Here is a 24,290-nt window from a genome sequence, read left to right as displayed (position 1 = left end):
ATTCCTCTCCAAAGAATCCTCTTGCTATCCAGGACTAAAGCCACTTGGGAGAAACCCAAGACATCTGTTCCACCCAATTGCATCCCCAACATTTTCAGAAGTCAAGAAAACTTTCTCATAATTATCCAGTCTGTGATAATGATGATCTCCCTGTTCTACCTTACTTGAACTTCTAGACTGTGTCCAATAAGTAAAAGGTGTTATCACCAAAGAAGCTCTTGTGGTAGTTCAAAACTGTCTGGAAAATTGATAGCTAATTAAATTTTAATTTATTACACAAAAAAATAAAGTGTGAGTTCATCTTGCAAAAAGGGAAAGCAAATATGGCATAAGACCATACCTGCACCTTGAAATTTCCTGTTTTAAGCTTTCTTCCTGTTAAACAAAAAAATTAATCTTATTTGAGACTGTATTCACCACATGGACCATGCTATGGGGATAAATGACAGCATGTATGTATTTCCTTGCCTTTTATGATCAGAAATTAGAGAAAAACAGAAATTCTATTATTGTAAAGGACTAAATTGAAAGTGGAAGAGCCAAAATAGATTATAAAACAGGGGGCAGAGACCACAGATTATGTCCAGACAACACTGACACTTATTTTTTCACTGGCACAATCTGTTCTGAGAGCCTGGGTGGGGGAGGAAGAAGAAAGATCATCTGGGAGCATGGTAGATGGATTTGAAAACTCTCTGTCATTCTTTCATTCTTGGCTCTCTTCAGTCTCCTGCTCTTGGCATCCTCTGTTTTTCTTCTTATTGCACATAAAGGTTCGTTTTAAACCAACAAACAAGTGCAAGTCTGGAAAAGATGCCTGGTTTTTTTGGTGTTTTTTTTTTTTTCTGGGAAGCACATGGGAGAGCTCAGCTGCTGCTCGCTTCGAACTAAGCTGACACCCCCTCGTTCAGCTGACACCAGACAGTTCAGCGACCAGAGAAGAGCTCTCTTACTCTGTAAGTTAATATTAGGCAGTGAAACTGCATATGCCATTAAAGTTCAAAGAAACTGATTACTCCTTTGATGTGTTGCCAAATTGTTAGAATAATGACGCTATTTTTTTTCAAGTGTATTGGTGTGTCTCCTCAATTCTCTATTTTTTAACCCCATGCTTTAATAACTGTTGAACTTCAGAAAGAAATGTGTTATTTTTCTTCAAAGGAGAGCTGGGTACTGTTTTAGGATGACTTCTTTTATATATAATGGAAAGGATATTAGCCCCCTATTAGAGACAAAAAAAAAAATCACTTTATTTCCCCCCTCAGGTGCTATCCTTCTTTAGACTTGGAAAATAAACATTTAAAAATGCATGCTGTTAGTGGGCTGTGCAGCACTACACTGCGCTGTCAAAGTGAATATTGTGATAAATTATGTCAGTCTGTTCATACTTACAATCATCTTCCACTTCCTCATACCAAAGCATGTGAGCAGACATGAAATCTCTCCACAAAACAGAGGAAAAAGAAAACAACAGCAAAATATTTCTTGGCAAAGTATATCCCAACTTTGCTGCTGCGGTAGTTTTTGCTGGATTGTCCAGATGTGTCCCGGCAGGAGCCCCGCAGCCGAGCGGAGGGGAGGGCAGAGGTACCCAGGGTGGGATGCTGGCAGGGCAGAGGTGCCCAGGGTGGGATGCTGGCAGGGCAGAGGTGCCCAGGGTGGGATGCTGGCAGGGCTGGCTGCCCGCAGGGGCTGCGGGGTCCCGGGCAGGGAGAGGCAGGGATCCTCACTTCCACCCAGCCGGCATGGGAACTAATGCCAGGGCTCTTTGGAGGCCCCTAAATGTTTCAAATTCCAGGACCTGCGCAGAAGCAATGCTCTCTGTGCTTCCCCCTCAAAACAAAGTTGATTTCCCATAATAGGACAGCCCATGCACTCGACATATAAGGCTCTGCTTCCAGGGTGGCATGGGCAATGGATCTAAATTATGTGCTGCAGCTTCCCGAGGAGCATTCAGGCTGCAAAGTGGGGTGCAGAGATTTACTGCTCCCTTTGTGCAGAACCCCGGAGAGCCCTATGAAACAAACTCGATTTCTTCCCAGCAAATGACCCCCGGCCCATCCCCTGGGACAGGTTCCTCCTTTTCTGGGAGAGGAGAAGCAACCCTCCCTGGCTTTTGGGATTTCAGCCTCCCTCCTGAGCAGGGGGAAAAAATAAACAAACACTAAAATAGTGTTGTCACCAAACTAAATGTGTAAATGCTAACGCAAGTTGTGGTAAGTCAGTAGCTGCTTAAACAGGAAAAAAAAAAAAAAAAAAAAAAAAAAAGATATTGACTTACAACTGACCTTTTCCACTCCCTACAAAACCATGCAGTACTAATGCTGCACACAGCCCAGGAGATGCAGAGGAAGCCCAGGAAGGAGTGTACACAAGCTGCCTATTTCTCTTCCTAACAGTGGGAACATCCCTTCACTCCCAAATCCCAAACGGGTGGGACCCAGCCTGACGCTCTCCCCCTCACTCAGTGCCAGGACTCTTTAGCTTACACAGGAAGGAAAAACAGGCGTCTACACAATACTTGGGAAAAGGACTGTGTCATCCTTCACCCAAATCCACATTTTTATAGGGCTGTTTTCTAAAATATGGACTTTGTACAGTATGTATTGGCCTTTAGAGATAGGCCACATTAAATCATGTAAATGGTCTCATTTGAAAAGTCATTTGAAGAAACACTCTAATACTGTTCATTTTCATTTTTTAATCTATCCTTAAAAACCTGAAAAGTGGTATTTTTCAGTTTTAAAGCTTAATGTGTCTAGTGCTGATTACAAGTTTATAAGTAATTTTCTGGATTATACAGAAAAATAAACACAAAAATGAAGTGTGTAATAGAACCTTACAGCCACTGGCATTTTCTACACTGATAGTCAAATTAATACACTGAAGAACCTGGATGTACAGAATATGCCAAGAGACTCCTAAGGATTAATTTGCAGCCCACAGGAACTGCAAGTCATGAACTGATGTAGAAAATAATCTGAAGCAGAGCAGAGCACACTGTAACAGCAGCAGCATTTTGATTATTTGAGGGAGAAGGAGACTGAGAAAATGCAGGAAATTGTGCAAATCTTTTGTTTTAAAATATCTAAAGTCACCCTTAATAGTACATGCTGTCAATAACGGAGGCCCAGTAACATATTTAAAGGCTACAAGTGAAAGTTACCTTGAAGGAAAATGATAGGAGAACTGTGATCCTCCTGGCTTATCTTTATTTCAAGGTGACAAACTTTTTCTACAAAACTTTTCAGGTGCATAAATCTTTTTCTATATTTGATCACAGGGTCTCCATCTCAACAGAGACCTGTGGTCTGTTTCACACCCAGGTCTAGTCACAATCTGCAAAAATTCATGTGGATTATCCATCCTCTCTGACAATGGCTTTGAGACCATCAGAGCATATTTGGATCGGGCTTTACAAGAAATGCAGTGCTACTCCATATTTTATTCTAAAACATAGCCCAAAAAAGTGTCTAGTGGCAATATTTACAATAACTTACATATTTAACAATCTTTCACATGCAGGATATCCGTATTTGCTTCCTCTCCTTACACTGGGGGAGTTCAAAGCTCTGGTGGCCTCAAGAGAACACCTGCTTCATTCACAGGAGGGCAGACAGCCTACAAACAATCTCCCTTCCTCCTATTGATGCTCCTCCAGTCAATTGGAAAAGAGTAAAACTTTGCTGGGCCACAGAGAGAAATATCAAAAGTGAGTGTTCAAATGTACTGGGTATTTTGGTTGGGTTTGGATTTCTAGTTTTGGCGGCGGTGGTGGTGGTGGTTTTGGGGGACTGAAAAGAAATTGAGAGGCTCTTAAGAACTTAATACTATTTTCAGCAGCTATGAATGCTGTGACTGCCTAACCCAGAGAAACATCCAGGCTACTGAAGTTGTTTCAAATGTATTTTTTAGTGCCCACTAGCCGCACTTAGATCGCAGGGATAGCCTGAAGCACTTTGACACACCAGGTTTTGTTATTTTTTAGGGTCTTTTTGCTCTATCTTCAACAACAGAGAGCAAGGCAAAGCTTCTCTGTAGCTTTATGTCAGATAATTACTGTATGCTCAATAAATGCTGGTGGTCAGGGACCACCTGCCTCACTCTCCCTTCCACATGCTGCAGGTAGCAGGCTCTGACCTCAGTGCTTGGAGACAACAGTGCCTGTGCTGCAGGACAGGAAAGGAACAAGCTTCAAAATCACAGACAAGTTGGAAAATGTAGAAAATCTGGAATCATAAAAATGGGTATTTTTTTTAGTGATTGCTGTAAGCTATAGTTTAATGTTGCCTTACTCTTCCACAACCGATAATGGCTTAAATGAAAGAAAATTGTCATCATCACAAAAATAGTCTGGGTGACTTTCAGCCACCCATTAACAAAGGTTTTACACAGAGGCTGTTTATTTCCCTGCTTGAGAAGTCCTTTCAAAGCCCAAGTATTGATACACTTGAAAATATCTCCTTTCTAACGCCATGAGTGTGACAGTAATGCAGAGCTGGAGAAAACGCCGAGGAGGCCAGCAGCTATGTGGAAACAAGGACAACAATAAACTGCCTGTTCAGAAACCATTTAGGGGATTGGGTTCAGCACATGTCAGCATGACTATAGAAAAGAAACAGATTTCAACATCCAAAGTTGGCAGCCACGTTTATTGTCTCAGTAAGCTAAACCAGAGGAAGGTTAGGACTTGAGGACAATGGTCAAACCATGGACTGGACATAGGAACCAAGTTCTCAGTTCTCTAGCTCTTCTGTACCATAATAAAGGGCTGCATTAAAATTCAGGACTTTTCTGTCAGGGAAAAATAAAAGAGCATGACTGGAAAATTATGTTTTTGACATAATTGATATGGGAGGAGAGGTCCCCAATTCAACATAAATAAATCAAACAACTTCATGTTAACAACCTCCACAGAGTAACAAATCTACCATCTCGCTGTAATTTACTAGGACACAAGCACCTCACAAACCCCCAACAAAGCAAAGCACACCATATTGTCATTTGTAGCATCTATCTCCTCTCCTGTTAACAGATAAAACAAGAAAATAACAAATAGGTAGCATGCTGCACAGAACTGATTTACAAACCTCTTATGACTTTTTAAACATCCCAGTGGCACATGTTGTTTGCCAGTACAACTCAACATCAGGCAGAGCGCTTACAGCATAAACCTAAGACAGATGATATTTTGATTATGATTTCAGAAAGCATTTCAACTTTTATTCCACCCTGTTTTTAAATCACTGCCAATGCTGACCTAAAAAAAAAAAATAAAAAATCAAGGCAGTCCAAGCCTGTTGCTCGGTTCAGCCATTAAGCCCATAACAAGATGTCTCTGTGCTCTTGCCAGTATTTGCAAATCTATCACATCTATCTGTGTGGGAAGAAGTGCTGAGCTCCAGGGACTATGGGACTGATGTGCAGGGAGAACTGGGATGGGATTCTTTCAAGCACTAATGTGCAGCGTGGGTTTCTGCCCTGGTGGTATATTGGCTCTGATTCTTTTTATTATTCACTTCCTGTCATGAAAAGAAAAACAAAACAAACACAAACCACTTGCATGTCAGCATCAGAGGGAAAAGAAAAAACATCTTCGACAGCTTTATCACCACAGAAGTAAACAGGCAGCTTCTGATTTTCCTGTGAAATCAACAAGGAAAAAAAGAAGAGAATTTTTCCAATGTGAGCCATTGAAAAACTTCTCTCTTTTGTTTCATAGCCTATTTTTACTTCAAAAAGGAATAAATCATAGAGGATTTAATGCAGGTTGCAAAACGGTTCTTTTTCTTGTTTATTTGATCTGTCGAACAGAAAATAAAAGACAAAAAAACTTCAAATCAAAAAAAAACCCAAAAAACTTGCTCTTATCTCTGAAAGAAGTTGTAGCTTTTGGCTTCCAAAGTAAAATATATTAATAAAGTTTATAGTCATAAAATCAGTAGTCAATACAATGATACAATACAAAGCCCTCTCATATGCAAGGTGGATAAAAAATATATATATATATAAAAATATATATATTATATATATATATATGTATGTATGTATGTATGCATGTATGTATACATTTTATACCATGAAACACTTCTGCTTGAAAACATGCTCTAGCATATGAACCAACATATTGGTTCCCTGCTGTTTGTGCTCTCCCCACGAAAGTTCTCTGCCTCATGTCCTGGCTGCTGGGAAATAAGGGTTAATCTTTTTTGCAGAGCCTCTAGCAAAACGAAGGGTGGGCTCACTTGGTGCTAGTTCAACATAAAAAGTAACTCTCAGAAAACAATCACTATCCATTCTGGAAAGCTTCAGCTAAAGAACAACCAATCCATTTCACCTAGTGGATCTGCCTTTGGTGCGAGGTCCCAAGCAGGTTTAGCAGGAAAGTATTTCCATGCTTTGTATATCTTTATTCTCAAACCCTGTCAATTCTCCAACTTTCAGACATTTTCAGCCCAACAGAAATGAAATCAGTCTTTACTGGGGTCAGTTGGACCAGACTACTCAGAAGATATACTGAGCCACCCAAAGGAAAGTGTAAAAAAGGATAACAAATTATATAAAACTACTATTAAGAGTACAAAGAAGAGAAGAGAAAGAAGATTTTAATTAGTGATATATACAAAGTAGGAATCAAAGTAATAAAGAGGAATTAGAATTACTCATCTATATCTATAAAAAGTTGGTCTTAATCATTCCAGAGAGGCTGATATAACCAGAAGGGAGAACATCTTATTAACTAGTATTTCTTTCTCTAGATTTAAGCATGTAACTCACTCCAATCACCAGGAGCATCCCACATAAGCTACAGAAAGGATCCTGAAAGTGATCTGTAAAGTGTCTGAGTACCTAAAACAGGCTCCTGCCTTGGCAGGGGGGCATCTTTTCTGCATTTGTTTTGTTGGTTCACCCTTGGTTGTGTGTTCAGACCATGAAAGGCCAAGGTCAGATTGTCCCTCTTGTCCCTGTCTTCTCAGTGTCCACAGGAAGAAAATCTGAGTCCCCAGACCAGCACAGGAGGTCCCCTGGTTGGGCAGAAAACTCCTTGGTGCAGTTATTTTCTCAGGGTGGGTCCAAAACATGTGAAATTCACCCAATTCTTACTGCCATTACAACTCATCCAAGGGAAGACTCTATTCTGAGTCACCAAGGAAGGAATCCCAGCCTCTACAATGTTTACATGTAGCTGGTAACAACTTGATTACTTGCATCACACCTAAATGGTGAAATGTTAACCAATTTTTATACACACACGCATTTGCATGCATGTATGCCACAGACAGAGCAAGTGCACTCACAGACAAGTAGTGGCAATAGTAATGTATGCATGTGCATATTTAATACTTCTTTTAAGAGGACCTGATTTCACAAAGTTGAAGACAATTATAAAACCTCATCAGTGAGAAGAAAGAAGTTAAACAGAGAAATGTGAACGATAATTGGAAGATGTTTGAAAACACTGTTTAGGCCTACATGTCATTACTAAGAAAAGTTTCTCTGGTTGAAAACAAACAACTGCAAACAAAAACAAATTTAGTCTAGAAGGGAAGCAGGTATTTAAAAAACAAAAGCAAACACAATATGTAAGGAGCAGAGGAAAAAATGCCAAGCTGATTGCAAAGAATATCAATAGGAGGTAATTATGATTCAGAGTCAACAATCCATACGTACAAGACAGAGAATTCACCCAGGTCTGCAGGGAAGCTGCATCAGCTCTGCCAAAGACAACTCAAGGTCACTTTGCAGAGCAAATGTGCTGGCTGCTCACATAAACACAGTTTTCTTTAGGGAAACACAACTTGAGCGCCAGCCGCCTGCACCACCCCAGTCGCCCCATCACGTACTCGCCTGGCTTTACTCTGCTCCAGCCAACGTTTCAGCTCTGTCCCGCTTTGACACAACACTTTATGAAAGCCACAGAGAAATTGCAAAGCACTTAGAATCACAAATATCCAAACAGGAGGTTCTCTCTGCAGAGAAAGACTGAGGGAACTTCACATATTTAGTCTGGAAGGAAAAGACAAACTACATAGCTGCTGCCTTTCAGCATCTAGACACAGCAACACCTCATTATTTTTCATGTATTCCAAGGAAAGGGACATAATTTGGGTGAAATCGACTTAGATTTGATGTAAGGAGAAAACTGTGGGAGTATCAAGTTACTTACACATATGAAAACATATACACACAGAGGTCATCAAGTCCTTTTAAGCTGAAGCTTGTAAGGAAAACTTATAACAAATTTTTCAAGGATAACAAAGTGTGTTTGATCTATCTCAACCCTTCAGCAGATGAAATCTAAGTGCCTTTCATCTCTGTATTTCTGTAACTCTCTGACATAAGATTTACAGACTAGATAATATAACCAGTCATACGGAGTTCAAGTTTGCATGCATCTCATTTACAAAAAAATTGTGTTGTGAAAGGAGAGCAGCCCGATGGATACAGGAATACACAGTGACAATCTGGAAACCTAAATTTTATTAACAGTTCTGCCAGTCACTCATTGTCCAATTTTCCCTTTTTTCCCCCTTTCCCACATAAAAAACAACACAAGCTAAACAAGTGCTGCTAGTCTGCTTAATTATTGTTTGAGAGAGGTGACAAACTGTTTAAAGTACAGGACTATTAAGGGGCTGCGTTTTAATTACACTGATTTAATCCTAAGCCTCCCTGGATGACAATTGCTCAAAGCCTAAGTTACAGTGGCAAAAGACTGTCACATTAAATCTGTGAAGACTGGGCTATTATGACAGCAAATTATGATGACAAAATTCTGTTAGTTCAAGTCTAATGAAACATTACTGCACACACCAGGATGAATGTTAAATTATGTCTGTGCAGGTCTAAATGCAGGTTAGTACATCAAGATGATGGCAAACTGAAGTTAATGCAAGCCTGCAGAGATGACATTACAAATGGCAAGATGATTGCAAAATGATGCTGCTGCAAGCGAACTGTGATTAAAAAATAGGTTTCTAAACAGAAAAATGTGCTAAGTGAATGTAAAAATAAACCTACAGAAAATAAAACCAAAGACATTTTACTTAAAGCAAAAGACATACTGGATACAATTAGTGCTGCAGACCAATTCCCAGCCAAACTGGCCAACACTGATTAGGAGGGCACAAAGCCAGGGTGAGACTGCCTTACAAGTAACTGCCAATAAATTCTGAGTAATGGTATCACTTGGACATTTTTTTTTCCACTAAAAGGATGCAATTGACTCTGTAGAAGCATAAATAATTTTTGAAAAAGTGCTCAAGATTATTATCGTATGGAAGAACCTGGTTTGATCAGGAAATTCCTTCTTAAATTTTATCTTATTGATGTTTTTCTTTCTTGTATTCTGGCAAGGTTACTAGTACATGTCCAGAACCAGATTATTCATCAGGACCAAAAGAAATTTGTCCACTCTCAGGTAAATTCAAATACATAGAGTCCACAGCACTATAAGATTAAGGAGATTAGATATTTAATATGCACAGTGCTCATAATATTTTAATGTGATTAGATCAGTAACACCAAAGATCTGCTAAGTATATTTCCTTAGAGCAATGTTCGATTATTACTTCTAACATATGAGGAAAATACAATCCAAAACCTGAAAAAAAATCTTCTATTTTCTTTCTGCATTTGAAGTCTTTCCTCCTTGCTATAATATCTCTATCTACTGGTAAATACAAGAGGTACACTTCATGTCTATTTTGGCAACAGCAGGTACTCTGTGTCTTTTCAAAAGACTGGTGTATCTATCCATCTGTCTGACTCTCTCTCTGTAATGTTTTCCATCTTATTATCACCCAAAATATGTGATACTCAGTTCCTGACGAATTACACTGGTGAACTGAAGTACTTTGTTTAAATAACAGGCTTTGTCAAGTAGTTTAGGTAGTGCCTGACCTTTAGGTTGAAAACAAGCATAATTTTAACCTATCTAGTAGAGAAAAAAAATGAAAAATTCTTAAAAATTTATAAGTTTTTACTGGGAAAGCTACACATCCTATTCAGCAAAATAATAGAATGGCAAAATCTCACAAAAAATAAATAGATCTTAATTAGGTGATTTATTTCAGAGATAAGTACAAAGTGACTCATGCTTTTTTCTTTTTTTTTTTTCAGATTTTTCTAAATAGTTCCACAGCTAATAAATTAGTACTCGGAGTACAGAAAAGGAGATCAAAATGATGGTTCAGAGCTCCAAGTCACTCTGATTACAGACTGAAATTTGTAGGAGCCATTATCACTGCATACATTACATTAAAATTCATGTAGCTTTTCTGGAGACACACATACATTCCACCTGAAGGCATGGACTTTTTAGAAGACTGGGAAATCACCACTTCCAGCTACTCACTAATCTGTCTGTTGGCATGGAACCTCTGCCAGCTGAATTTACCTGTGAATCTGAACTGAGCACGGGAAAGAAATCACAGACTGAAGTAATAGAAGATGAACCATATAGTGCTCCCTCGCTCCCTGATGATTTTAATCTTACTAAATACACTCATTCCAGTGAAGATACACACTCTGATGGCAGTAAAATCTGTAAAACTTACTGAACTCAGTGATTTTGAGTGTGTCTTTTATAACAGAGAAAAGAACAGATGATGGGAAAAATTACTAATGTTTTTTGAAGCTTGAATGATAAGCAACAGCAATCAAAGTCACTTTATTATAATGACAGAGAGAAGGTCCAAGTAGTTTGAAACCTAAAAAGTCTATTCTCTAAGGAATTATTTCAAATCTGAATTGCTTAAAAATATTTAATTTCCTCAATGCACCAATTACAGGTTGGTTGTTTAGAGGGTTTTTTTAGCCTGTTAGTTGCTTATGCAGCACGTATGCAAAATGCTTAACACATTAGGCCTGTGGGTTGACAAAAGTCCAAAGGGATTGTGTGTTTTAGGTAAACAACTGCCTCCTTAAAAGCACTTCATGTAGGTTTGAAAATATAATTTAGATCAGAACCGGAACAGCTTGGTTACTAATATGAAAAACAGAAATTTCTGCAGTCTCTGTTACAGATCCACTAACATACAGCCTGAGCACCTACTTTCACAGGACTAAAATGCACCTCAGACTATTTTTATGCAATAAGTCTTGGCTAATGCTTGTTACTTAAGTACAATTAGATGATATATTAACATTAGAGAAAGTGGGCTAATTTTAAAATTATCTAAAATTCATCAGTCCATGGAAGATAGGGAAACATATCCCATATGGAGGACAACATCAACACAAGGATTCAGAGAACAAAGTATTGATCACAACCTCTGCAGGCTTTATGACAGCTGCAGATGACTAAATTTATTCAATATTAGTTTAGGTGCTTGGTGGTAATTTGCCTGGTCTATACTCATTTCTTTTTAAAGGCACAAGCCTTCTATTAATCTTGGGTTAGAACCATCAGCCCCAGCCAGAACTTCCAGTCACTGTGAAACATTTTAAATGGCCTGTGCATAAACACCTGATTTATTCCCTACTAATGCAGCACAAATATGACTTCTTCTTTCCTTTTTAAAAACTGGAAAAAATATTTCAGATGAAAGCACTCTGTCACTCTTTAATCACTCCATTTATTTATTTTCCCTGTTTGATAAATATATCCATATAAAACTTCTCAAAAGGATGTACTTGGCCAGAATGCAGATGCCACTACAACTAAAAGAAATATTTTTAAGCCAAAATATACAAATAGACTTAAAATGATTTAATGATGGTGATACATGTTTCAAGTATAAAATTCATCAGATAACTGAATAAGTACTTCAGTTACTATGTAAAGCTGTTTCAGCATCAGCTGGGTAAAAACCACCAAATGCAATGCCCATTTTTTAAAAACCTCTTCTAGAACTAAAACCCAATATGTATAATTATGGTACCAGTCTAATTTTCAGAAATTGCAGTAGAATTGAATTAACAGGCACAGATTTGAGTTAATGGAGAAATGTATTTTACAGGGGCAATCACATATCATCTGTCTGGTAGGGTTCTTTGAACGAATCAGTGCACACACAGTCAAGGGAAACCTGGTTTATGTAATTTAAAGAATTCTCAATCCTGCCTCATTAAAGAACTTAGAGAAAAAAAGGTGTCATAGGATAAGAGATCCACTTTCACAAACAACCAAATCATTAAAAGACAGAATTGCCAAAACCATTCAGCTTTCTCAAATGTGTATCACAGGTCAGAGCCAGGACTGGTCAACATATAAGGTACACTGATTATCATTACATGGATCTAGAAAACGAAGGTGACTCCCAAGTTTCCTAATAGTGCTGAGGTATTCAGGGAAATGAAAATGAAAGTTGGCTGCAGAGAGATGCAGAAGAGCCTCCGAGTGTCAACTGGGCAATAAAAAAGACAGATGAAATTCAATATTGAGAATATGTGGGGGAAAAGAAATCTCAAATTTACGTACTCAGCATGAGCTCCGAACTAGTTATTACCACTCAGGAAAGAGATCCTGGAGTTATAAAAAGGTCTATGAAAATACCAACTCCATCTTAGAAGCTGTCAAAAAGCAAATCAAATGCTGGCCATTACTATGACAGAAATAGAGAGCAACATACAAAATATCATTATGGTATTATTAAAGTCTTCAGGTGTTCACACTTTGAATACTGTGGGCTGTTTTGCTTCCTCTATCACTAAAAAAGATAAAGCAGGAATAGCAAGAACAGAAATGATTGAAGGCTAAGGAGAAATGGCTTCCATGTAAAGAATGACTACAGAAGAATCTTCAAGGTAAAGTATTGGGAGGGTGAATGAGCACACAAATCCTTTAAACCTGAGAAGGAATAAGAGTTTGCCCAGGGGACACACACCAATCAAAGGAGCACAGCACTACAGACTAATCACTAAACCATGCTAGAGAGGGGCTGAGCCCAACAGGCAGGTACAACTCCAGGAAGAGGGTCCTGGCACCATCCCTGACAGTTTTCCAAAATCATCCTCTAAATGTACAGTGGACAAAAAGAGCCAACCCAATTCTGGGCTTCCCCATGTGTGCTGGGAGCAAATGAGGGGTGCTGGCTCTACTGCTACAGGAGCCTGTGGTGTGTTGGTGTCTGAAGGACTGTGAGCAGTGCTGGCCTCTAGGAGGATGCTGTGGAGATACAGAAGAGCAACTGGAAACAATCAGGGGGCTGGAGCTCACTCAGTGACCTGGGATGCTTCACTTTGTAGAGGAGAAGGCTCAAGGGAGATAGGACTGAGTCTTGAAAAGCCTGAAGGAGTAAACAAACTGCATAAGTATAATAAATTAGTTACCAAACCTGGTAATACAACAACTTGGTATATGATGGACAATTGATTTAAAAGACAAAAAGAAATATTTCTTCAGCCAGTGGGCTACCTGCATCTGGATTTTGCTGCACAAGGAGTTTATGGAGGCAGATGTTTATCAGCTGGTTTAGAACAGTTAGACAAATTGATGTAAGAGAAGTCTGTAAACAGATGCTAAAAATGAATGGGGTAGAATTTAACCTCTAGCATTTTTAATACAGTGCTTGCAGGTGCTGTGGTAAGATGAGAAAATGGATCTCAGAAAGTGTCCAGGTTCATTGCTCTCCCTATCATCTCCTGTTGCCATTTCCAGGAGAAATAATCCTTGGCTTGATGCACCATTGTTCTGACCCAGCAGGACATTTTGTATGTACTTGAGTTTCAGGGTAAAGTAGACTACAGCTGAACATAGCTGAGGTGTACTAAGCTGATGGGTCTTTAGAGAAGATGAACAGAGAACAATTTTTCACTGTCTCTTTTAGTGCAAGAGCTGGACAGAAGAGATAAAAAAAAAGGAAGAAAATCAGCAAGTGGCTGGTTCAAAATAAGCAACAAGAAATATGTCTTCACCCTGTGAGTAGCACAGGACAGGTCTCTGCTGCTGGATGATGTGGATGCCAAGGGTCCATGTCACTTGGCTACCCTGGGAGCCAGGTACCAGCAGAAATGATTCCCTGGCACCAGCAGGAGTGGTCTGGCTGTCAGGTGTCCTCAGACAACTCCCTCCAGACACAGAGGCATTTCTTAAAGCAAAAAGGAACTGGACACATCCCCTACCTGTGCCCCACTTCAAGCACCAAGCAACCCTCTGCAGGCAGCATTACAGCAGCTCTTTTCACACCCACAATGCAGTCATTTCTTTATCTCCTCTGCCCCAGTGCCTCTCAGGCAAAATTCTGCTGGTAAGCTTTGATGGGAACAGTGCAACACAGGTTAAATCACTGGTATTATTCTTATCTTTTGTAGTTACAACCACCCCTGAATTTAATAGTGTTGCGTGTTTTAGTACAGCAGTGTTTGCATGACAAAATATTAAAGAGCTTTCCACCTTTTTAACATATATCCTGCTTTCAAGGGTTTATAATTTAGCTGAGAAAATGCTCACAGGTGAAGATCAGCATTCAAAGTCTCAGTGTGGAGGCAGCATTTCATTTCAGTTGTGAGAGGGAAAACAGTATGTCATTTTTATAACTATCAATAGAAGGCTTCTGTGGGGTTTTTACTTCCTGGATTTTTTTTTTCCTGTTCTAAGACATTTTCCTGTTTCAAGTTAAGCAACTGGATGTATTAATAAGTGACAATCATTATTCACAGCATGAACAAGAGATAACTGTCTTTAAAAAAAAAAAAGATGGTACAAAATCAGTGTACATTTTCCACAGCTTTACATGAAACACAAAGATCCAGTTCTGTAAAGCATAACTACATAGTCATCACTCCCATGCAGTGCTGACAAAACTGTGAAAGGTTTTAAACATTGGGTTCATACTTTTACATTCAGGAGAAAAGATAGAAACTTACCATAGGGATATGTGTAAGACAGAGGAATTCTTAATTTATCATTTCCAAAATCTTGAAAGGAATGAAAAATGTGTTCTTTACTTTAGAGAATTCATGGTTTAAAAGAGGATACCAGCCTTTCCAAATCTCAAGTTTTGTTGGCTGTTTTCACTGATACGACTTCAGAAATATTCACTAATTATGTAGTCATTTTATCAAAACATCATGTTTATTAACATAAAATTTTAATTTCTTCGCATTTCTTCCTACCTGCAGATATACAGAGAACTGGAGTTGTCTGCAGTCCCAAAACATGCATCACACACACATACATCTCTGTGGAATTCAATTCCTGGCATGGGTGAATAAGAGGTTAATTAATTTTCAATATCTATCACCAGAGGTACCGAAATAATAAAATGTTCTACTTTACTTAAGCTTGTGTGCCATTCCCTTCTCTCAAGAGCTTCATTAGAATGTAAGAAAGCAAAAGGAAATTACCACATATTGGAAATAACCATCCCTACAGATTAAAAAATTCACACTGAACAGAAAAAAAACAATAAATACATTTGGGTATGTATATGCATATACACAAAGAAAAATAAACACATACAAGCAAATATACACAGCTTTAGTATTATTTTAGAGGAGATATATGGACATGGAGAGTGGAAGGAAAGGGTAAGTGTCCAGGATTCATTGCAAGAGGGAGTTTGACAGAAGTAGGATAATTGCTATACCTAGTTCTAGAATGGGTTTCTAGGCAGCTTAGTTTAAATGTTTCTAGAAATAAGGGAAAGCTTAAGACCACAGAAGTCTTCCACGGAGCCACAATACACAAGAGTGGTCCTGGGCTTATTCCACTAAGGGCTGTGCAGGAAGGTGTGTTTCCTCCTGGCTGACAGCCTGTCCAAACCAGTGCAGAGCTTCCTAAGGCACAGCCATCAGCCCAGACACAGTTTGGTGATGGGGAATGCGAGTCACGAGCCACTGCATGTGCTCCTTGTGGTGACAGCTCTTAATTTCATTTCTAGGGAAACTCCCCATCCATCAGTCTTTGAATTGTCTGTGCCTAATCCTTATTCAGGAAACATGCCTTGACATAATCAACTTTATCAATTACTGCACAGTAGCTAATCTCTTGCTACAGAAGAAAGCATTGAGAAGGCGTGATGGCATTACTCTGAGAATACTTCACCTGTCCCCTATATCATTTCTAGACTTAATAGCCTCAGAACTCAATCGAGTTCTGAATTTTCACTGATGGTCTCCTCTGGGGCACTATTACCAGATTACTCCCATGATTTGATGACAGGATACATTATAAACATACACAGTTGCTTGAAAGATATTAATTGCAATGTACGCTCTTCTTGCCAGCAGCAATCTCAAAATTAAATCCCTTCAATGCTGTTTTCATATGCACAGATACCATTAGAATACTCTCATGGCAGCCTGCATCAGCAGTGATGTGCTCAGCTTTCAAGTGAGTTCCATGGCCCCTTCCAGTTATCTGGGGGCTGCCTACACGGGGGAATTTGTGCAAGGTAAGGCTGCATTTGAATTTACTGCTCAGCAATTGCTGCAGACAACTGCTCATGTGCACCACCTCGTGTGAGGAAGCTCTCCTGCCTTAACTCAGAAAATGGTGTTGCACAGGGGTGCTTTGGGGCTCAATTAAAAATGTCAGATGAAGGTTAAGCTATTTTCTCACAGTAGAAGTCAGGCTGTTGCTTTTCGTGTGTTTTTCTCCCCTTACAGATATGCCCTTATAGATTATCTTTCCATATCCTTCAACTGTGTTTTCCTTCAGCCTCATCTCCACCATTAAAAAAAAAATAAATAAAATCCTAGCATCATAAGGTAAAGATTTATTGATTCCATCAAAAATATCCGAAGTTTCAAGTTCAGGAGAGGCTGAGGTTTTGATGCATGAATCTTGGCTTTGCTTGCCTGATCCACTCTGCAAAAAGTCTATCCTAACAACTTCTTTTCATAGCAAAATTCTTAGAAAACAGCTGTAAGCCTTCAGTGTCTTAAAGGCATCTATTAAAAAATATGTCCCTCAAAAAGTAAAAGCATTGCCAAACATACATCCTCTTAAGTACAAGTCAGTTCATTCAAATGCAGTTTAAGAACTTCCATGACAGAGATGCATCCTTGAGACAAACAGGACGTGAGATTCCAGAAATAAAAAAAAACCCAACAAAACAAAACAAAACAAAAAAACCCAAAAAAACTTATTTTTAGGGTAATTTTTAACAAAGCTGCCTCCATTTGACCAGGTTTTTATTTATTAACTGACAGTTTTAAAATTCTTCCAGGCTTCAGAGAGAAAAAAACAAGCAAATAACAAAAACACAAACTAGAAAGAATTTTTTATTACATATGTCTCTTTGATAAGATGTGGAGGCACTGAGAAAAAGGAGACCCCTCTGCTTCTGTCCCTGCCCCCTGCATACATGCATGCTTGTCCACAGACACATACGCTGGAACACCAGTTCTAAAATACACAGGGAGACCCAGGAGAGTCAACATTAATGGAACTTTAAAATGTAAAAAGACAACAGAGAATACCAAAAATGTTAAAAACCATGGCCAGAGGTTGAGAGAACAGTGGTAAGTTTCCACACTGGGTTGTGCTGTCAGAAATGCTCTCCTCGGACGGGGGAGGTTTGACCAGGACTGTGTGTGTGCCCAGCTGCCCACCAGCCTCATTCCACACCCTGCCTCACCCTCCTGCCACTGCTCTCTTTGTAATTGGCTGCTGGAAGGCTTCAGAGGCTTTGTGAAGGCAGAATGGGGAATAAATGCTGTGTGCTGCTGGGGGCTGGATCTTAGGAGAAACATTCCTCTGAGGCTCAAGCCTCTTGTGTCCACTCCTGTAAATACCAAGGTGCCACGGTGTGTAAAATGAACCATTTCTGGCACAAGAGCCAGGGTGCAGGGTGATCCCTGTAGTCCCTGTGCTACAAACCCCTCAGGAGCATCATCCTCATAGCCCTCCTCTCATCATACTCGTGCAGTTTGGCCAAAAGCAGTTTGAAGGGTAATAACGAGCCACCAGCCAGCATATTTATAAACCCACACCACTTAGAGCAAATTCCTGTGTGGCAGAGGATTAGCGAGTAAGGTGCGGAGCATGGCAGCACACATCCCAAAGTGACCCCATCCATCCTGGAGTGAGGAGGAAGAAACCATTAACATCAATATCAATTGATGTAAAGGATTGCAAATCCTTGCAGCAAAGGATTTGGGGAGGGAGAGGGGAGGGTGCAATGACACCCTGAAGTCACCCTGGCCAGGTTGAAACCTTCCACCTTGAAATGCAGAGGGGCAACAGAGAAGTGAGCAAAGATCAGAGAAAAGGGTGCCTATCAGGAGGTGGCCATGTACTTAGGGATGCATATTTGACCATAAAGTGTCCACAGCCCTATTCCTGGGATTTTTTATGAGACTGACAAAAATTTAATTAGGTTAAGAAAACCAGCTGGAAGGTTTTGCCAGCAGCTCTGCTCCTTCCACCCACAGAAACATTTTGAGTGTGTCAGACTGGTGAGGATCCAATCTGCAACTTGGGTGCAACAAAGCTGAACTGGACTTCTGACAGACCAAAACAGTCAGGAGTTCTACAGGTAAGCTAGAAACAAGATCATTTAAGAATAATGCATCATAAAAAGAAAAAAATAAATAATGTGGGCTCAAAAGTCGGCATGATTTGAGGTAATATTTTGTCACAAAGATTGAATTGGCTCCTTGTATAAATGGGAACTTGAATTTTATTGTGTGTCTAAGCACATTTGTGACATTGAGCAAAGAAATCTACATTATCAGTAAGAATGTTGACAGGACCAGAGCCACAGAAAACGTCTTGAAAAGGATTTTTCTGGTATTCTGAAAAAAATGCTGGATGGGTGAAATAAGTCACCTCTAGAAGACTCTAAGGGCAAGCTGCAAGGAATAGGGATTTAACTGGAGGGAAATATGATATAGCATTAATAACTACTGGGCTCCCTGCCTGTGAATGGGAGAGGCTTGTCAGAGACATCCCAAAAATTAAACCAGTAAATGCCAGTTGAGAATATGCAAGATCATCCTTAAAACAAAGGTAAGCAAAAGAAACAGTAAAAGAAAGAAGAAATAAGACCCTCAGAAAAAAAAAAAAAAAATCCCCTGATTCCCCTTAATTATGCAAAAAAAGAAGACAGGACTAATTTCCATTATCTAACCAACTGCAGACTGGGAAATAAAGGTAAGATTTTCCTCCTCCCACTCCAAACCACCAAGAGCCATGCATTGTAAATCTCCTCCCTCTTCTTCCAATCATATAATTGGAAGGTTATTTGCATTTTTAATAAAATACCTGCTGTGCATTACAGTACTCAGGCAGAGGTTTATTCAGAGAGGAGGAAGCACACTAGAGCTTGCACTGTCAGATGATGAACCTCTGTCACATGCTGTGACTCAGGCATCCCTGTCAGATCAGAGCTGCACTTTGCCATGTAATGAAACAACTTAGATCTACTTATTCAAAGACTTGAACTTAATTAGCAGTAGAGCAAGGCAACTAACTTGCAGTGAATAAATTGTCAACTTCACTTCTTTCTATTCATGAACGTTCTGTGATTAGCACAAATTATTCTTATAATTATTCAAATTTAATTCACCATATTATTAAAATAATATTTAGTCTACAGCTCATTCACCAGGAGCATGAATGTTATAAATGAGTTTATTAATTCTGAATATCTGAGTAGATCACATGGTTCAAGGTGTAAAGCTGGGAGTCAGTGTCCAGGCAGTTTCCTACAGCACTGAGTTTTACATTAACTTCCCTGCTTTATACTCTGAACACTAAATAAATTGTTGGATAAATTTTCATTGGTTCACTTATTCGCTAAGCACTTTTGGAAGAGGAACATAACTGAGGCAGAAGCAATGCATGTGAGGGTTTGTAAGGGAAAGGAAAATAGTTACGAATGGCAAACACTTCACTAGGATTTTTCACAAGTTCAAACACCATGGCTCTTGGACTGATGCTGTTAGCAAGCTCCCAGTTAATAACATTCCTGTCGATAGGAAATGAACTCATGAGAGGATGCTTCACTCAAAACTGTACTTGTAAGAATGCTGATAAATCTGAGTCAGCATTTAATAACCCAGCCCACCCAGTGCAACTCCAGGACAGGTAAATTCATAGTACCTAAAGTACCTAAAACAAGAGTTTGCTGCCTTGTTTCTTGTGCTGTCCTGAACTCCTTCCAAGATCTCTGGTTTTAATTTTTTTCTTCTTTTCTCCAAAGGATTTATTTCAGATCAACTGCAGTTGTGGTCTTCCCCCTGTGCCTGGGTGAGGGCAGAAATCTGTGAATTGCTAATTAATGAGATGAATGAATGAGATTCACAGTGCTAATGAAAAGGACATTTTGGATTATGGAATAAATCCTTCATTCAAAGACAGAGAGACTTTTTACTACAGTCTGTAGTGGGATGGGGCAATGCATTTCAATGTAAATAGTGTAGGTAGGTTTAGATTGGACAAGAGAAATTTTACACAATGAGAGTGGAGCAGTGGAGAAGTTGTGAACACTTCTGTGGAATTGTTCAAGGCCAGGTTGGAGGGAGAGCTTATCTAGTAAAAGATGTCCCTGCCCATGGACATGATGATTTTTTTAAAGGCCTCTTCCAACCCAAACCATTCAGTGAGTCTGCAAAGAAAAACACAGAGATGAAAGGGAAGGATGAGTAGAGATATGAAACAGTTTGCACACTAAAGGGAAAAAAAATAGACTTGGATTCTTTATGCTGAAGGAAAAAAGAAAAAAAAGAAGCTTTTTGCAAGCAGGTAAGCAGGACTCTTGTGTCAGAGAGAATGTCCTGCCCAGCACACCGAAGTCCCCAGGCCCCCAGGGAATCCAGTGGCCAGCACCACTGTTGTGTATCAGTCATCCTCAGGAAAACCTTTGTGCATGGGCTGCTCACACAGCCTGCCCTTGGCCACCTGCACTGTGGGAGCTGGCAAACACCCACTGCACAGGGAGAGTGCTTCAAGCTCTGCCACGTGTGTTGAGAAAAATCAATGAAGAACACAGAGTAGTGAACAGGGTTTATTAGCTGAAACAGTGGAAATGGGGAACTATTGACCAGCAGATCTATAACAAGAGGAATTTGGGACTTGTTTTCTTCGTGATCTTTTTACCTGAGAAAGAAAAGATGTCATTTAAGGCTCAAAAGAGTACATCTGGGTTAATCCTTGATAATAACCAGGAGGCTGGAGAGGGTTCCAGCCCAGCCCCAGTGCTGTGAGCACAGATAGGGCATACATTGGGGATCTCCTCATGTCATGATGCTGCCTCCTGCCCATTGAGATTACTTTCAAATGAAAGATTTTCCACAGATAATTGCCAAACAGAAGCACAGTATGAAAAGAAGCTTCTGGTCTGACTCAGTAAGCAGTGCTTATAGGCTTTGGTAATTCTTAACAACTTTTTATATTATATATTTATGTGTTATATATACCCTTTTGCAGTATTTTTCTAGCTCAGAATTAACTGATGGAAGCACCATAAGATGTCTTAAAAGATATTTCCTCTAGCTGGAAACTGAAACATTTTTTTACAAAAGCATGGACACACTTGGGCATATTCTCTCTTAAAAATCCAGACTGTAGGCAGAGCACGTATGTAATTATATAACAAGAAGTGAGATGCATAAATGCCTTCTTCTTTATAAATGCAAACCATACCTTCCCCCTGCCATCCCTCTGTCCCTCTGCAAGTATAAAGACAGGACAGAGGAAAGAAAAGGTGCTTCTGTTGTGGTGGACTCATTTCAGGGGACAAGCCCTTTTGTTTGAAGGGGCAGGCACACAGCCCACCCTTACCCTGCTGCTGTGGTCCTGAGGGTGTCTGCCTCTAAAACCTTTGTAACAGCTCTCGACACCAATATGTCACCATTACCTTATAAACCTATTTTGATCAGTGCACCCCAAAATTTCACATCTAGTTGAAGCTTTCTTTATGCCAGCACCCTATGAAAACTCCCCATAATTTGAGTAAAATTTCAGTTAGGACATTAAGACTTGTCAAAGACCTGATTTCTGAATGCTCGAGTCAAATTCTTTTCCAGTCAACCAACTGCACATATTGAGCAATATATAACTATTTATGGCCAAATGTATCATGCAAATACTGTTTCTGCTGATATAACAATGCAGGATGGCTGTTCAGCTGCCATGCAAAATGAGCTGATGGTTGTGATTTAATTTACAGTGGACAAGAGACAGTACTGTAAGGAATTCTCATTGTTTCTTTTTACTGGTGGAAGCTGAAAAGCAATGAAAAGTAATCTCCCCTATGCTTCTATGGTTCAGGAAATAGCCCACGAGAAAGCCTACTTTAAAAAAAAGTCAAGAAGAGAAAGAGAAAGGAAGGCGTCAACGATAGATGAATAATACACAGACAAGTCCATGGTGATCTGAATAATTCAGCACACAAAATTAAAGTATGTTTCACATCTGCCACCATAAAAGATAAAGCTACCTAGTCTGTTTTAAAAGTATAATGATTACAAGGGAGCACTTCTGATTCACGCTCAGGTCTAGTTTGAGTGCCAGCCCTGTGGTCTCCACAAAAGAACATCTCAAAGCTCTGGGCTGAAAGAGCTCCAGCTGCAAAGTTTTAATTGACTAGAAACAGCAAAGTTTTAAAGTACCACCTGTTACTAGTAAACCTCAGTGGTGCTGGCCAGTCTGCCAAGACCCCGTACCCTTGGGATGCCTCCATCCACCAAGTGAGATGCCCAAAAATGACCACTGCAGTTATTTCTCTGGCTGCAGTGAGAACAGCCCTGTTCTCACACACCCTCCCTACACCTCATCCTAGAGCCCTGCCAAGCCTCCATCTGAACCTGAGTTTGGGGTGCCAGTCTAAAAAGCAACCCTTCCAGACTCCTTGACTTTCTGTCTGAAGTTTCAACAACACACCATGTGAGACTACAACTGGTCTCAGTTCCAAATGCACTGATATTCCAGCAAATGCTTCTTTTCCAAGTGGAGACAGACCAGCAGCTAAGCACCAAATGGTTCCAGTGGGTTCATATGTCCTTCAAATTTTCACCATGATGCAATGAGAGAGAAAACTCAGCAAGCAGAAAATTCCTTCCTACTGTGTGAAGATACATGGGAGCCACACCTTTACTGTGCCATCACACTTTACGTACTCAACCTGATGTAAAACCAGGTCCGTCTCTTTTGGGGGAGCCAAGGGGGGTGCGTGGGGGAGTGCAGCTGCTGCTGCAAGGAGGCACTTTGATCCCAGGCATGGCAGAAGAGCCCCTGGATCCCAGTGAGAGCGGTGCCAGCAGCCCGTGCCGCTGGCAGGGCCCCGGCTGCTGTGGGCCAGGCGCTGCCCCCGCGCCAGCTGGGAGAGATGGCTCAGCCCTCTCCCTGGACAGGCACCAGCCCTGCTCCTCAACCTCCCAAACATTCCTCATAAAGTAACAGCACAGTTACACACATCACTGCCTTGGTATTTTGTAAGGCAGCTACTGCAAACAATACTTTCTGTATTAAATTAACTGGGTTTTAAAACTCTGCAAGGTGACGATTCTTCCAATAGGGAAGTTGCTGCCAGCCAGTTTTTCAGTGTAAATTCTCTAAAGCCTTCCTTGGGCTTTTGGGAAAAACATCTTGTATGCTGTGGAAATAAACCTCCATGAAATCTGACTCGTTTTCGTTTTAGAAAGTTACTTATACAGGAAAAAATACACACTAGATATTAAAAAAATCAAAACCCCCAAAAACCAACAACCTCCTCCTTTAATTAGAATGTGGAAGTCACTGTGTTTTTCATCACTGAACAAGCAAATCCTTTTTCTTTGGTACCCTGGAGTATTAACAGGTGGCCATAGCCCCTAGCTGCTTGAAACTACCATATGCTACAGAGATCAAAATTAATAAACTAACACTACAATGCGCCAGTTTTTTGTGCTTGCCTTTAATTTTAATTTTCTTGGTGTTTTCATTACTGAAAAGACATATTTAGTGATTTTTAGCCTTAATATCAGTAGTTCAAATTCTGAATTGTTTGTTTTATCCTAATACCAGGTAAGCACATATACAGAAATGTATTTCTGTAATGACACTACATTTCAAAATACCACTTCATTTGTATTCCTCTAAAAGAAGAGTTCCATATACTTTAAGGGCTTTAACAGTGGAAAATTTAACAAATTTCCTCTGACACAAGATTATGTGCACAATAAAAAATTATCTGAATCTCATTTAGCTGTACAAATTCATTTCTTGTTAAATACTAATCAGCCAGAACAAAGCATCACATACAATCTTCTGCTCCCTTCTCTACTTGGCACCTTTAATGGGTCTTTAAAAAATTCTTTGTTTTCCTCCACAGAAACTGTTAATAATTGGCAAAGAAACCCACTGATGCAAATACTGGATGAATATGGAAACCACAAAGCATTATTTCATGTGGAGG

General features: G+C 39.7%; 1 protein-coding gene across 7 annotated transcripts in view; it reads right to left on the bottom strand.

Moving 5' to 3' along the window:
* The window catches only part of DMD (dystrophin), a 1,137,330-nt gene that overhangs the window by 966,012 nt on the left and 147,028 nt on the right, over window positions 1-24,290 (bottom strand). The window contains exon 1 of one of the 7 annotated variants that reach the window (XM_014248812.2): window positions 1,393-1,730. The exons of the other annotated variants lie outside the window; for them this stretch is intronic. Within the exon in view, the coding sequence (XP_014104287.2) occupies window positions 1,393-1,435 (43 nt within the window). The 5' untranslated portion in view covers window positions 1,436-1,730. Of the gene's footprint in view, window positions 1-1,392; window positions 1,731-24,290 lie in introns of those variants that run through there. 7 annotated transcript variants of the gene reach the window in all.

The sequence above is a fragment of the Pseudopodoces humilis genome, chromosome 2 (assembly GCF_049639895.1).
Source record: "Pseudopodoces humilis isolate 2021_Gansu_Grassland_sample_001 chromosome 2, ASM4963989v1, whole genome shotgun sequence".
Lineage (NCBI taxonomy): Eukaryota > Metazoa > Chordata > Aves > Passeriformes > Paridae > Pseudopodoces > Pseudopodoces humilis.
This window is presented reverse-complemented; position numbering and strand designations above follow the sequence as displayed.